Source organism: Eleutherodactylus coqui, chromosome 1, assembly GCF_035609145.1.
Source record: "Eleutherodactylus coqui strain aEleCoq1 chromosome 1, aEleCoq1.hap1, whole genome shotgun sequence".
Taxonomy (NCBI): domain Eukaryota; kingdom Metazoa; phylum Chordata; class Amphibia; order Anura; family Eleutherodactylidae; genus Eleutherodactylus; species Eleutherodactylus coqui.
Window position 1 is genome coordinate 181168626 of NC_089837.1, and position 15948 is coordinate 181184573.

At 40.4% G+C, this 15948-nt stretch overlaps 1 protein-coding gene across 7 annotated transcripts in view; it reads left to right on the forward strand.

Annotated features, from left to right (window-relative positions):
• The window catches only part of COL19A1 (collagen type XIX alpha 1 chain), an 859492-nt gene that overhangs the window by 25910 nt on the left and 817634 nt on the right, over nucleotides 1-15948 (forward strand). For 6 of the 7 annotated variants that reach the window (XM_066604267.1, XM_066604321.1, XM_066604301.1 and 3 more), the window contains one exon: nucleotides 6957-7082. In XM_066604267.1, the coding sequence (XP_066460364.1) occupies nucleotides 6995-7082 (88 nt within the window). In that variant the 5' untranslated portion in view covers nucleotides 6957-6994. The remainder of the gene's footprint in view (nucleotides 1-6956; nucleotides 7083-15948) is intronic. The other variant, XM_066604294.1, reaches the window with a different exon arrangement.

Here is a 15948-nt window from a genome sequence, read left to right on the forward strand (position 1 = left end):
AGTCAAAAAGAATGATTCAGAGCTTTATCTCAGTTCTGGTTAAAACAACAATAGTGTACTTGAATAGGAAGGAATGGATACTCTACTGATGGCATGGAGAACAGGCCCTAGGGCCCCAGCACAAGGATTTCAATTTTGTGTTGTGGCTCCTGTAAGAGAAAGAGAGTAAAACCCAATTGCAAAGTTGAAGAGTAGCAAGCGAGAAGTGCTGTGGGACCACTGCTAAAACTGAAGTAAAGAAAGCTACTTAAAGTGGCCTCGTTCTCCTATGATACATGCAGTCTAGTGTAAGAGGAAAAAGTTGCTCATGCTGTTCTTTATAAAAGTAATATTACATCGTAAATCATTTATTACTGTGGCAGATGTTCATGAAGACCCAATTTATTGCTTTGACCCCATGAGCTACTGTAGGACAATCCAACTGTTAGTTTTAGCTGACCAGCATGATATATTGTATGGAATTGTTTCATCCCATGTATTGTACCTCAACTGTATCTTACCAGACAGAAGCACTGCAATGCCTGACATACATCTGGCACATATAGATTGCTGTCCTCGGAGGCTTTCATTTCTTGATAGTACAAGATCGCCTTCTTAAAACCGCAAACAGAAATTTGATGTTTTTGAGGTGCATAAAAATAAAATGTCCTTTTTTTTCATCTAGAACACAATGACTCAATATTCTAAACCATAACACAGTGCTGCCGGCTCCATCTATCAATGCATGTAATGCACTTTCCTGACAGATTTTTCTCCAAAATAGTGTGTTATCTACTGTGTGACATATTTATTAGTCATTACACCTTACATACCAGTTTATGACAGTGGAGTAAGTAGTGGGAGTACTGCCTGGCCAGGAATTAGTCACAAAGTTATAAACTTAGACTTTTTATAAAAATCATAGAAGGAGATACAAATAAGAAAAAGTTGCATCTGTACTCTACACAGTCCCTGAAGTAGAAAAAGTATTCATAGCAGTCTGTTGTGACAGCTGTAAGAGCAATTCACACGAGTGAGTACGATATCAGTCCGAGAAGCACCCCATTGTTATGATGAGAAATGAGGTACGTTAAAAAGTCCTAAGATGCTCAAAAACTGAGAAAACTGCATTCAAAAATTCTGGTGTTAGAAACACCATGTTCAAGTGCTGGTCTGTGAAGACCCATTGAAATCAATTGGAGCGTTGTACTATGGTCAGTGCAGCATTTGAAATGCCATGCTAATCGCGGTACAAAGCGAGCTGTTGAGTCTTACCAAAGCTAGATTGAATCCGCAGGTGCAGTAGCTGTGCCAGTCACTGGAGAGAAGTCAAGATAGCCGGGAGTCGTTATCGGGAATTCTCGGTATGCAGTACAATGGGATGAGACAGAAGTGTAGTGTAATGGAAGCCAAAGGTCAGCAGCAGGAGGTATCAGTACATTTGCAGATGAGCAGCAGGAAAAGAAGCTTAATCAAGTTTGTAGAGCACAATAATTATGCACAGGATCTGAGGCACAGTCGGGCTTTTATAGGAAGTCCTAATTAGTAGCAGGGCAGAGCCAGAACAGGAAGACAGGAAGTGGATTTAGCAGGAGCAATGAAACCTAGAACAAGGTTGGGTTTCAGCCAGGAACTGTCCACATCCTAGATAGTCCAGGGGAGAGAGCTGCTGACTGGAGTGCAAGTGGTCCTGGGTTTGAGTCCTTACATGAGTTTTGTGAGAGCAGCCTTAAAGTTGGGATGTGTTTTTGCTTAAAAAAATGCATTGCATCGCATCTATGTACTTGCAATTTTCATGCACTGGGCACTGTTTCATCATTGGGAAGTCTGTTAATAAGGCTTATCTAGATGGTGCGGTCTAGTCGGTAATAGGTAAGTGTTGGATTTTGTTTTTCTAATGACCAAACCCCTTTAAGGTCTGTTCATACATTACATTACATTAGCTGCTTTTGCTGAAATTTTGCAAAAATCGAAGAAAAAAAAACCAACACAATTTGGCCATTATATGTGAACATGAGTTTAATGTGAGGCACCTGAGGCTACTAATTTAATAAAATATGCTAATCTTGTATTAATAAGTAATGCTGTGTACCTCACATTAGGTCCAAATTATTGTGTTTTTTAATTATTATTTACGTCTGCAAAACATCAGTTTACCTACAAAACCAAACAGACATTAACATGTCAGAGACTCAGTACAGAATGAGCGACATAATAGCAAAGCATGCTGTGCTATGTTGTCCAATAAAATGCTGGAGGAACAGGAAAACGGAGAACCTAACGTCGGTGTATTCATGCATGCTACAGTATATACACAACGCATATAATGCCTCACTAAGGCCTCATGTCCGCTAGCAAAATTGAATTGTGGATTCTGCGGGTGAAATTTTGCCCATAGAAATATCATTGGCCATCTACAGTCAATCAAATTGAATTTTGCACCCGCAAATGGCATTTTAAATCGATTTGTGTTTTTCACGTGTGGAAAACAAAACGCAGCATGCTCCATTTTAGTGCGGATTCCGCACGGATCGGCCACATTGCTATCTATAGGTGGGGATATCTGCATGCAAAAATACCATTTAAAGCAAATCTGCACGGAATCTGCTGCAGAAATCTGCAGCAGATTCTGCGGGGATTGTATTTTCTAGTGGACATGAGGCCTAAGGCCGGCTTCACACGAGCGTGACGGGCTCCGCCGCGTAATATTCCGCAGTGAAGCCCGTCACGGCGCCCCCCAGAGACCCCATACTTACCAGCGGAAGATAGCGTGAAGACGCTTCCCCGCCCACCGCCGTCGTGTCATGTGACACGCCCACCGCGTCACATGACGCGGCCGGCCGTGTCACGTGACGCGCCGGCCGCGTCCTATGACGCGCCGGCCGCGTCCTATGACGCGCGGTGGTAGGCGGGGAAGCGTTTTTTCACGCTATCTTCCGCTGGTTGCAGCGGGAGATAGCGTGAACGGACGGCTTCCATTGACTGCAGTGGAAGCCGTCAGCGCGTACACCCGCGGCAAATAGAACATGCTGCGGGTGAGGACGGGAGATTTCACGGTGCGTAATTCCGCGGTGGAATTACGCATCGTGAGCATTGTGCTATTAGGTTCAATAGAACCTAATAGCAGGGGGCAACGCAGCGGATTTTTGCCGCGAATTTACGCAGCGTAAATCCGTTCGTGGGAAGGAGGCCTAAGGCCTCATGTCCACAGGGAAAATCAGGCCCACTGCGGATATGTAACGCGGATTTCTGCTGTGGATGCATTGCGGATCAGCTTAAAATTGTATTTTATTGCATGTGGGTGTCATGTGGATGCGTTTTCTTTTACACAAGTATGTACACAGATGCAATTTTTAAGGTGAAGGTGTTTTGCCAACTTTACCCCACCTCCTAGTACTTTCCCCACATCCCAGCCTTGAAATCTGCAGCGGATCTCTGACACCCATTTAATTCACATTAAAGATCCGCAGCGGATCTCCCGCACCCATAGAGATAAATGGGGGCCATCCGGAGTGTGATCCGCACTTATATGGAGCATGTTGCGTTTTATTTTACTGCACATGAAATTTTTTAATCACTTTAAAATACCATCCGCGGCTATTTATCTACCTGGTCAATGCATTTCTATGGGAAATTTTACATGCCGATCACGCACGCAGGTGATCCGCTGCGGATTTTAAAATTTATTTTCCCCGTGGACATGAGGCCTCAGGGCTTTGACAGACAAAGGTATGTTAGCATAGCCATAGTATCAGAGTGACCTATCAGGGTACCAAAGGATCCTCTGATGGGATAAGGCTGTAATTCAATACTGAGGTCCAGCAGAAGCAAACTTTATTTAGTAATGACTTTGGTGTACAGTAAGTAACTTGCCAGTAGTCTCTTTCTTATGGGGTTACTTAAGGGGCATTTACACTGAAAAATAATCGCTCAAACGATAGTATCGAGCGATCATCTTTGCATAACTCTTAAGTAGCTAATTAGCTACTCAAAGAGTTATATGCAGGCGGTGTGGGACACCGCTGATAACTCAGAGAAAAGCAGCTGCTTTGTATAAGCAAACAGCTGCTTTGTTCTCAGAGTTATCAGCGGTGTCCCGCTGAGCTGATAGCTCAGAGAAACAGTAGGAGCGCTGACAGCTGCTTTGTTCTCCGAGCTTTCAGCTGGTCTTCTGCTGGGAAGTCCCACGGGATACCAGCTGAAAGAATGCTACCAACGCCGCCCGCTGAGAAAATCAGCATGCGGTGCTGATAACAGTCATCAGTGATTTCTAGCTTGCTAGAAATGACGGATTAATGAAGAGTACGGAACAGTGCACGATGGCAGTGTTTTCAGACGCAACGATTATCGCTCACAAGATGGCTTTTGAGCAAATTTTGAGCGATAATTGTTGTGTCTAAATGGTCCTTTACAAATAACCTATTAGCTCTTATTGATGATATATCATGTTCATGGAGGAGTAAGAACAAAGTTAATAAGTTAATATATAATTATGCAGGCTCCCCACTCCTTATTGTTTCCCACTCATTTTGAATACTATACACTACCGTTCAAAAGTTTGGGGTCACCCAAACAATTTTGTGTTTTCCATGAAAAGTCACACTTATTCACCACCATGCGTTGTGAAATGAATAGAAAATAGAGTCAAGACATTGACAAGGTTAGAAATAATGATTTGTATTTGAAATAACATTGTTTTTACATCAAACTTTGCTTTCGTCAAAGAATCCTCCTTTTGCAGCAATTACAGCATTGCACACCTTTGACATTCTAGCTGTTAATTTGTTGAGGTAAGCTTGTGAAATTGCACCCCACGCTTCTAGAAGCATCTCCCACAAGTTGGATTGGTTGGATGGGCACTTCTGGCGTACCATACGGTCAAGTTGCTCCCACAACAGCTCAATGGGGTTCAGATCTGGTGACTGCGCTGGCCACTCCATTACCGATAGAATACCAGCTGCCTGCTTCTGCTGTAAATAGTTCTTGCACAATTTGGAGGTGTGTTTAGGGTCATTGTCCTGTTGTAGGATGAAATTGGTTCCAATCAAGCTCTGTCCACTGGGTATGGCATGGCGTTGCAAAATGGAGTGATAGCCTTCCTTATTCAGAATCCCTTTTACCCTGTACAAATCTCCCACCTTACCAGCACCAAAGCAACCCCAGACCATCACATTACCTCCACCATGCTTAACAGATGGCGTCAGGCATTCTTCCAGCATCTTTTCATTTGTTCTGCGTCTCACAAACGTTCTTCTTTGTGATCCAAACACCTCAAACTTGGATTCATCCGTCCACAACACTTTTTTCCAGTCTTCCTCTGTCCAATGTCTGTGTTCTTTTGCCCATCTTAATCTTTTTCTTTTATTGGCCAGTCTCAGATATGGCTTTTTCTTTGCCACTCTGCCCTGAAGCCCAAAATCCCGCAGCCGCCTCTTCACTGTAGATGTTGACACTGGTGTTTTGCGGGTACTATTTAATGAAGATGCCAGTTGGGTACCTGTGAGGCGTCTGTTTCTCAAACTAGAGACTCTAATGTGCTTATCTTCTTGCTTAGTTGTGTAACGCGGCCTCCCACTTCTTTTTCTACTCTGGTTAGAGCCTGTTTGTGCTGTCCTCTGAAGGGAGTAGTACACACCGTTGTAGGAAATCTTCAATTTCTTAGCAATTTCTCGCATGGAATAGCCTTCATTTCTAAGAACAAGAATAGACTGTCGAGTTTCAGATGAAAGTTCTCTTTTTCTGGCCCTTTTGAGCGTTTAATTGACCCCACAAATGTGATGCTCCAGAAACTCAATCTGCTCAAAGGAAGGTCAGGTTTGTAGCTTCTGTAACGAGCTAGACTGTTTTCAGATGTGTGAACATGATTGCACAAGGGTTTTCTAATCATCAATTAGCCTTCTGAGCCAATGAGCAAGCACATTGTACCATTAGAACACTGGAGTGATAGTTGCTGGAAATGGGCCTCTATTCACCTTTGTAGATATTGCACAAAAAACCAGACATTTGCAGCTAGAATAGTCATTTACCACATTAGCAATGTATAGAGTGCATTTGTTTAAAGTTAGGACTAGTTTAAAGTTATCTTCATTGAAAAGTACAGTGCTTTTCCTTCAAAAATAAGGACATTTCAATGTGACCCCAAACTTTTGAACGGTAGTGTATGTAAATGTTGTATTGTTTGTGTTCCACCTTGATTTGAAAAACGCTGTGGAATAAGTTGGCGCCATATAAATAAAGATTATTATTATTAATAAAAGAACAGGTATATGTTCTGTTTAAATCGAGAATGGGCCCTTTGGTGGGTCTAAGGAAACTAGACCCAATCTACAGGTTTTCACTACTTGTATGGACCTTTTAATGGTTTATTACGGGAATAACAACTCTACATGCAAAAATCTTTCAAGTACAGTAAAATAAATACCTACTTTTCCATATAATGGAGGTAATATTTAATCACAGTTTACACTATGCTACAATTGTGCTGATAATGGTGATCACATCCAAATATGTTTTAAAGTAGGTCACATAATGATTGTATCCAATGCCTCACATATTTAGTCACAGTGTGTACACCCATTGTACATACTATGAGATTTTTTTTAAATGCAAGCCGTTGTATTATTTTTATACTTTTTAAGGAGTCTACAGTAAGCGTTCTACAACTGTGGGAGGTATTGACAATAAATACCTTGGAGAAGTCAAAATTGTATGTGTGCTGTGCTATTATCCAATGATTATACTTTCTTTTTTACTATACAATTGACATTTTTGTGATTTATTATTTATATTCAATAAATGTTGTTTTATTTATTTTACTTAACTGCATAGTAATTATGAACAATGTATTTCTAAATGTTTCAATGTGTTTTATGATCTTTTTCATTAAAATTCATTGTTCAGAGAAAATTGATACTGTTTATGAAATTCTATTAAAAATTCAATATTGATAAATTGCCTGTTACTTTATTTTCATACAGATTTATTTGGATGCTGGATCACATGACTCCTCTTCAAAATGAAGCCTATTTTATTCTGGATGATTTACATTACTATGCTTCCTGGTTTATCTTCAATGGCAGTCACAAATAAAACAGGTACTCAAGGTTGATTTACAGTGTTGTGCCTTGTATTCATTACTTGTGGGATCCAGTTGTAATAGATTAGTAAAATAGAACATATCTAAGACTATGTTCATACTAGTGTCATTAGATCTGTTGTTGACCGATTCAAACCAATGACTCCATTGATCTATATTTGTGTCTATTGGGGTTCCATCAAGGTTCGCATAATTTTGACAGCAAAAGCATTCCCAGATCCTTTAATCGTTCCTCATAGGATATGATTTGCAGGCAATCTTTCTTTATATTTTTCTGGATCACTTAGCCAGAAAGCCCAAACTGATAAAATCACAATAATCTTTATAATCACTCCTGTACAAAAATAGTCATGTATGCATTTCATTTTTTTATTAAGAATACTGACCAAAAGTTTCTTACTTTAGACATCTGTTAAAATTATAGTTGCACTAGTTCACATATTCCTAGCATATATTAGGTAAAACCTATTCACATGCAGTGGAAGAAGCCAAAGCACATTTAAGGGTACGCTGCAGATTTTCACATTCACAGCATGCTCTATATGTGGCAGAATTTTTCTGAATCACAGCTGATTTCACTCCTTTTTAAGAATAACATCCTTGGTAAAGTCCACAGCAAAATATCGACACTAGGGACGAGCGAGCATACTCGCTAAGGACAATTGCTCGATTGAGCATTGTCCTTAGCGAGTACCTGCCAGCTCGAAAGAAAAGATTCGGCGGCAGGCGGGGAGTGGCGGGGGAGAGTGGGGAAGAACGGAGGGGAGATCCCCCCCCCCCCCCGCTCCCCCCTGCTCACTGCCGAAACTCACCTCTCACCCGCGCCGGCAGCCGAACCTTTTCTTCCGAGCGGGCAGGTACTCGCTAAGGACAATGCTCGATCGAGCAATTGTCCTTAGCGAGTATGCTCGCTCATCTCTAATCGACACATAACATACTGATTTTGCCATAGATTTCCGACCATCTGTGTTTTACATTGCATGGGAACATGACTTTTAGGGCTTTGTCACACAAGTGCTGTCTGCCCACAGTGTTACCGCGTGCATTGCTCACGGCTACACTGATCTTAAGATCGCGTGAACGGGCTAATTCAAGCTATTTGAAATAGCCCATTCACATGATTCGAGAATGAACGGATTCTGCGTGTCTAAAATCGTGCTGGAATATATATACATATATAGATATGTCTATATATATATAGATATGTCTATATATATATATACACACACATATATATACATACATACATACATACATATATATGAATATAGAACCTTTGGGTCTATTTTGCAAATTTAGAAACTTAAAATTACATTTAACTAGATTTATCCCTTATAGATAACCAGCTGCAAAAATGGGACTGCGCTGGGATTTTTCTGCCATGCTTTACTACTTCTTATCATCTGAAAATGAACACATCCTACAGCATACTGCTGTGGACATAGCTCAGGCAGCTATAATGTTAAAATAAATTGAATAACAATATTATATTGGAATGTATTCCAAAATGTCAAAATGACCATCTATTCTGCTTGTCTTCCATACTAGAGGATTCATGCCCGAATTAAGCATTTTTCTCTTTTTATGTGACTAATAAGCCAGTGTGCCATGATGGATTAACATTGAGGATGTCTGAGGATAACAAGCTGAATATGAATGAACGGTGCCAAGCAGCTGCTGTTAAGGCTGCTGTAGAGCTATGATGCAATAAACAGGGAAAAGACTGCAGGGAGGAAAATCACTATATAGTAGTTTAGTGCTATTACCTATTAGGGCACTGAAGATATAATAAAGAAAAGGATAAGTATTTACTATAAAAGAAATATGTTTTGTGCACGGTGGAAAATAGGTTGAAGTGAAATGCAAAGATTATCATTCATTTTCTAAGTAATAGAAATAGCATGTTAACATTATGGATGTTTGTATAATAAATACATACAATATATTCTAGGAGTTCATGAATGTACTGTAATAGCTCTATCATTTCAACGTATGTGATAGCTGCATAAAAGCTCAACTTATAGGTGCAAGTGTTGATCTTAGGATAATAAATTAATGTGCTCCCTCACCCTCCCAATCACTTACTGCCAAAGCGCCTGTATAGAACGTCTTTGAAGAAACATTTTTTTAAAAAGACAGTGGCTCCATTTTGGTCCTCTGAGATGTATTAACAATCGATTGTCCCCATAAGCCAATTCTTGGCCCATGTTTAAGAAAACTAAACAATCACTGATCAACATGTATGTCGATCAGTGCTTACTATATTAGGCCAAGAACTTGGCTTGTGTAAAAGGACACCTACAGCCTTAAGTAAAACTAGACTCAAAGATTTGTTCTTCTACACGATATATAAACAGTTTTGTTAGCTCAGTTGCTGACTCACCTGTGTGTCAGAAAATTACTCCCTGTTCTTAGAAGGAAATATCATATTTAAACTGAAACATTTCGTCAAGGTAAAATTAGACATATGTTGCCAGGATCATAACTGAGTTCCTTTAGGATTACCTGGCCTTGCCTGAGAGGTAGTGATCAAAACATTAATTGTAGTAGCGCCATTAAAAATAGTAGATGTGGGCTCCCTTTGATGTTTACTATGTTTAGAAGGACAAAATGTTTTTCTGCTATTAAAATGGGCTTCCTAAGGTGTAATGTATTTTACATGAAGGACAAGGTAATGGTATATCTAAGCCATAATACTTTATTCTTCTTCAAGTTTTTTTTTATAGATCTTCAAATCCTCAGTGTTTCAGTCTGAATAAGGTCACCTTCATAATACATGTTGTCCCTGCAAATAATTATTGCAGTTTTGTTGTTTTTACTGCATTTTTATTTCTCATCTCACAATATGTGTCCAGAGAGACCCTGAAATCATACATTCTTTATTAACCTCTTTCCCCATGGTACTCTTTCGTCCTTCTTGTCTTGCTTATCACTAGTTTACAGTATATTCTAGGTAAGGAGAATAACTTTCTTGAAGTCATTTTTATCGGTGCGTATCATGTTAATATGCTTTTTAAACTCGATATTGTTAGTTGTGCTTGCTGTGTACTATCTATTTATTGACTATCTTACAGTATAGTCAATAAAATAGTGTAGAAATTCAGTAATTATGTTGAACATTACATAAGAATATAAGCTTTCTAATTTACTCCTTGGAAGCGGAGTGCAGAGCAAGTTAAAAATGTATCATAAACTCACCTGTTTTTTAAAATTATTTTTTAATCCTCTTTATTGACTTTTATTTATGTATGTATATTACAGAAAAGAGCAATAGACACAATGAAGCTTGTGACAAGAGAAAACTATGCAGCATTACATTATTTTTCTGAAATTTTAATCTACTTGACATGTTTTCCTTCAGGTGTAGTAGTATTTTCCTTCTGTCCAATATATAAAGCTCCTCACTTCTTATAGTTCATTGTCAAGATATTTATTAAACGCAGGATATAATAAAAATAGAAAAGTATTAATAAGCCCGATTTAATATCTTGGAAAGGGTCTAAACATCTTAACATTTAACCCTTTCCAATCCACTGTCTGACGTCTGAAGACATTTTGATTGAAGGCTATAAAGCTCCAATGTCTTAAGACATCCAGCAGGGTATTCTTACTGTATATTACTGGCCACTCTGTTGTTGGGGGCCTCTCTAACATGTCCCACACCGCAGTACTGGCTCTAGCCAGCAGAAGGCGCCATTGTATAATGGCAGAAAGAGAAAGCCCCCTAGGAAACCCTGAATCCAAAATTGGATTGCAAAGGGTTAACATTGAATTGTGGACTCAAAACCCTCATCTAGGGTAGATAGGTAAGAAAAATCAAAAGATTCAAAAAGTCATTAGGGAATCATCGTAGGGTGACAGCCTATTTTTAATTTCTCTAACTGACCTACATTTCCAAAGTAAGGTACCACGCAGTATATATAAAAGGAGATACATGTTATGATTTTGGGAGTTGTCAGACATGTTTCTATAAAAGAGCGCCATTGCCGAAAGATCCTTTTGGCCTTTGAGTCAGCTTGTCTTTCTACTTCTAGTCTGTCTGTATGAAGGATCTGCTGATCTGCTGTATGATACCTGTTATTGTTGGAATTTGTGGTTTTAGCCAGTACTGTAATAAACAGCGTTTACTTATAAAAAGGGCAATGTGCACCATTTTTGTCATTTTCATTGTAGATGGTGAAGCATGGAATATGTGTATCTTTGTGAAGACATTGCAAGGTTAAGCTTCTATACTTTATATATAAGGGTTCCAATCTCAGCCCAATATTGTTGGAGTTTAGGACATGACCACAGAGCATGCAGTAGGCCAGTCCACAACTGAGAGCATTTAGGACAGGCAATCTGGTTTATTAGGGTGGTAGGGGATATTAAAGCTCCATGCATAAATGTAACCCTCCCAGCTTTAATCCCAGCTGATAGCAGAACTACGGCACGGGATTAAAGCTTTTGCTACTGCAATGAAGGAGCAGTTCAGGTTCTCGGATGTCAGACACAGCTGAGGACATGGAGAAGAGGGGAGAAGTAATTTTTAACCACTTCTGCCTATTCCTTTCCATACTACATAGTGCTCAATGAGTGAAAGTATTTCTTCCATTACGCAACCCGGCGATCATGTGACCGCCGGATGCCCCCTGTTACAGTAGAGCTGTAGGGTCCTAGCACACCCTGATCAGCTTTGTTAGTGACTATTGTCACTCCAGGAGGATGTTTTTCCTTGTAAATGGGACTCCTATGGATGCCCCAGCTACAGTGGAAAAGTCAGTTTCAGAATCTGGACTCGCAGTGATCAACTGATTGCTGTGTCAGCTTTAGTATAAAAAAGAGGAGCCAATCTCTTTAGTATTATTCTTGAGCTGCAGCAGTCCTCTGAAATACACTATCATCATCAATCAGGTTAATTCCCAATTTCCTTGTTTTTAGGAGAGCCACATAAAACATTTTTCAGGAAAGCCTAGCACTTTCCTGTAAATAAAAATTATAATTTACATTTATTTTTTATTAATTTATAATTATTATTTCCCTTCAACGTGGTTTTCATGCAAATTGATGCAGTTTAGACAGTAGGCAATCCTACTGTGACAGTAGGAAATCCTACTGTCAAAGCCCTTAAATAAGCCCTAGATGCTGGAAAAAAAAACCATCACCTAGAAGCAGTGTCGAGCTCCAGCGCGTCTTCTCTCTGGATCTACGTCACTGTTGTTCTTCATTTTCTTCTGGAAGCGCTGCCTCTGAATGGCTGAGCACTTTGACCAATCCCCGTCCAGAAGAAAATAAAGAAGAACAGTGTCCGGGGACCCGGGGAGAAGATTCAGCAGGGACCCGGACACTGCTTCTAGGTGATGTATTAAATTGGGGTTTTTTCAGCATCTAGGGCTTATCTTTGGGGTATGGTTTATATTTTCACCTAGAAGGCTCCACTGCATCTTCTACCTGGGTCTCCGACACTGTTGTTCTTCATTTTCTTTTGGCCGGGGATTGGTCGAAGCGCTCAGCCAATCAGAGGCAGTGCTTCCAGAAGAAAATGAAGAACAGTGCCGCGGACTTGAGGAGAAGACGCGTCGAAGCGTGTAGGTGAAGTATTTTTTTTTTTTTTCATCATCTGGGGCTTATTTAAGGGCTTTGACAGTAGGATTTCCTACCGTCACAGTAGGATTTCCTACCGTCACAGTAGGATTTCCTACCGTCAAAGTTGCATCAATTTGCACGAAAACTGCTTTTTTGTGTGAATCGCAAAACACTGTCCTATTTTTTGCAGGTGCGAATTTTATTTGCATGTAAAAAACGGACATGTGACCACTTTCATTGGAAAGCATTGGTTTTAATAGAGCCATTTTTTTCGCACCTATACATGCAGGAAAAAAAGAGCTCGTCTGACTGACCCCTAAAACTGACTTCACTTGCCAGCAGTGGTTGAAAAATGAATCACATCTATTAAATTAGTGTGACTTTCTCAGCCAGATGACTCTTCTCTCCCCATTTCCATATAACATGGAATCATTTTGGAACCTAAATGTGGAAGTACATGTGCTCATTAGAAAAAGTGAGGGCATTAGAAGTGATTTTTCATCCTCTGTCTGACAGTAAAGTCTGTTTCATGGGTGATAGAGTGGTGACAGGTTTCCTTTACGGACTACTTAAATGTTACAAGTATCTAATGGATGTTTTATTAGTACGACCATCATACATATGCCACTTAGCGCAATTGTAGTAGCTTCTATATTTTCTATGTAAATGCTGGTTGAGCAGCATTTACATTTACTAATAATGTTAACGATAACGCTGATTTTCATGTATGCATCATCAATCTCCACTAACGCTAAACAACAGTTTTATTGTTCATCATTAATCTCTTCTTGGAAGTAGACTGGACAATAATTGTTATGATCTCTAAGAAGCATACACATCGTAATTGCTAATTGTTATGTGTAAATGGGTCTTTAGCTCCATGTAAGGAGGGCTTTATCTCTGCAACTTTAATTTCAACGAAGCTAGTCAGACATCTATGTTGTACTGTGAAGGCTGCAACTTCACACTGCGTGAATTTTAATCTGCACCTGTGACTAAATTTTGCAGACATCAGCAGATTTGGAACTTTTTATTAATCTAGAATTGATCAATGTGGTGATGTCCATGCTTAAAGGGGTCTTTCAAATTATTTTTTGTTTTTTAAACTGCAGACAATTGTGAAAAATAATAAAATAACTTTTGCTTACCACTCCGACGCTCTGCCATATCTTCCACTCTCCCCATTAGGGTCTGTTTACAAGTTGGTGACATTCCATATATACACTGATTGCTGCAGTCAATTACTGCACATTACTAAGGCCTATGGTTGGCTGCAGTGGTCAATGTGTATGTGGAACATCACCAACTGCAGTTTGCAAACCGAGTCTGCTGGGAAGAACAGGAAATGCAGCAATCGAGCTGCAAGGCGAAGAGCGGTTATTATAGGTTATTTTATTACACTGCAAAATTGCCTGTAGTTTGAAAAAAAAACCTACCTTTATGCCTGGATTCACATGGACAGCACATGGACATCCGCCTGTAGGTTGTCCAGTCTCCATGGACACTGCACATTTGCATTTTCTATTCTCCTTTGTAAAAACTAACAAGTTTAGTACATGCAGTGATCATTTTGTGTGAAAAACTGTTGAAATCAATAGCCAAATAAGATGTAATGAGGCTGTGCGCTTTCCATGGAATATTCAAACAGCACTTGCCCCCCCAAAAATGGCCTATTTTATTTAGCTCTCAGGACCAGATTTCAGATAAATCTGCAGCAAATCAGTGATCATACCCGTTTTGCAATGTCTAAGGATGTGGATTGTATCTTGTCTCCACCACAAGTACGGGTGGAGACCTAGTGAATGGCTGTACCCACCCACTGTATGCCCACAAGCTATGGATTGGCTGCCTGGAACAAGGTCCGAGCAGCGAGGGGATTAATTTATGGCTGGGATGGAGGGTTAGAGTTAGTTTCAGTGCTAGGCTTACATTATTAGATGTAAATGCTTACATGTGAGAGCGGGGCCGCATTAACATGGAAGCATTTACAGGAAATAATGTAAGCCTAACAGTGAAAATAACCCGAACCCTCCAACACAGCCAAAACTCATTCCTGACGCTGCTAGGAGCTTGCCACGCGTCTAACAATCTCTCCTCCAGCCTCCACCCCCACAGCCATGAAGAGAGCATCTGCCGCTGACATTTTCGATCTTTCTCCTCCACCTGCCCCCCCCCCCAGCAGCTCCGGCGCACCGCGTACCCTGTGCAGACTGTCCATGACAGCCTGCCATCAGCGCTACAGGGTCTCAGGCTCTTTCGGCTTCCCTGGGCTCAGCTCTCACTCGCCTCGCTGCTCTGCCTTCAACCCTCCGTGCTCTGCTGCAGTTGCTCTGCCACTGTGAGTCTCCTTGCTGACCTCGCATTAGCCCAGCCATCAGTGAAGGCAGCAAGGTCGACAAGACCGAGCGGCGGAGAGGTGATTGCCAGCAGCTGGCAGGGGAGATTATGCCCACCCATTCTCCAGCCCAGGCAATTCAGTGGGGGGTGTTGGTTGTCGGCGTGTATCTTGTCTCCACCCATGGTGGAGACATGATACAACAATACCTCAGGATTTTAGTGGTATCACCAGGTACTCTTCTTGAAAGAAGCCATTGAGCCTGTACAAAAGCATAAAACTGACATTGTAAGTGTTGTCTGTGCATACCGTGTTTGCTCAAAAATAAGACCTACCCTGATTTTTGGCTATTTTCGGAGAGGCTTGAAATATAAAACCTGTATAAAAATAAGCCCTAGCTAGACTACATAAAAAAATGAATACATTATCTAGCAGGCATGGTCCAGGTCCCTGTCACTGGTCTGTGAAGTTTGTAAAGCTCTGCCAGGCATCCTGCACTTCTCATCCGCCTACAGAACATCACTTCCTAGTTGCAGAGTTCATAAATCCTGCCTTTAGGATACAATGGCTCTGATTGGTAAGACATCACCCGAAAATAAGACCGTGTACCTCTTTTGGGGCAAAAAATAATATGACAGGGTCTTATTTTCAGGGAAACACAGAAATATTTTCTTGCTAATCTTGATATAATATAGTGTACCACGGTGTATCATAATATGCTCAAGACGGCTCTGGTAATCTGCTCCTTAAATAGACAGCCCTATCTCTCAGGATTGTACCAGGGCATGCTGATACTGAACCATTAGTGATACTGACACTGTCTCAATAAACCTGTCATACATATAGTACAGTTTCAGGAAATCATGCTGAATAGTGTGTGAAACTAATACCTCTGAAATATAGACCACAACACGGAAGTCTTTCCTGTGTTTACTATTTTACAGTCTGACTCATAGAACTCAATCTTGCTGCA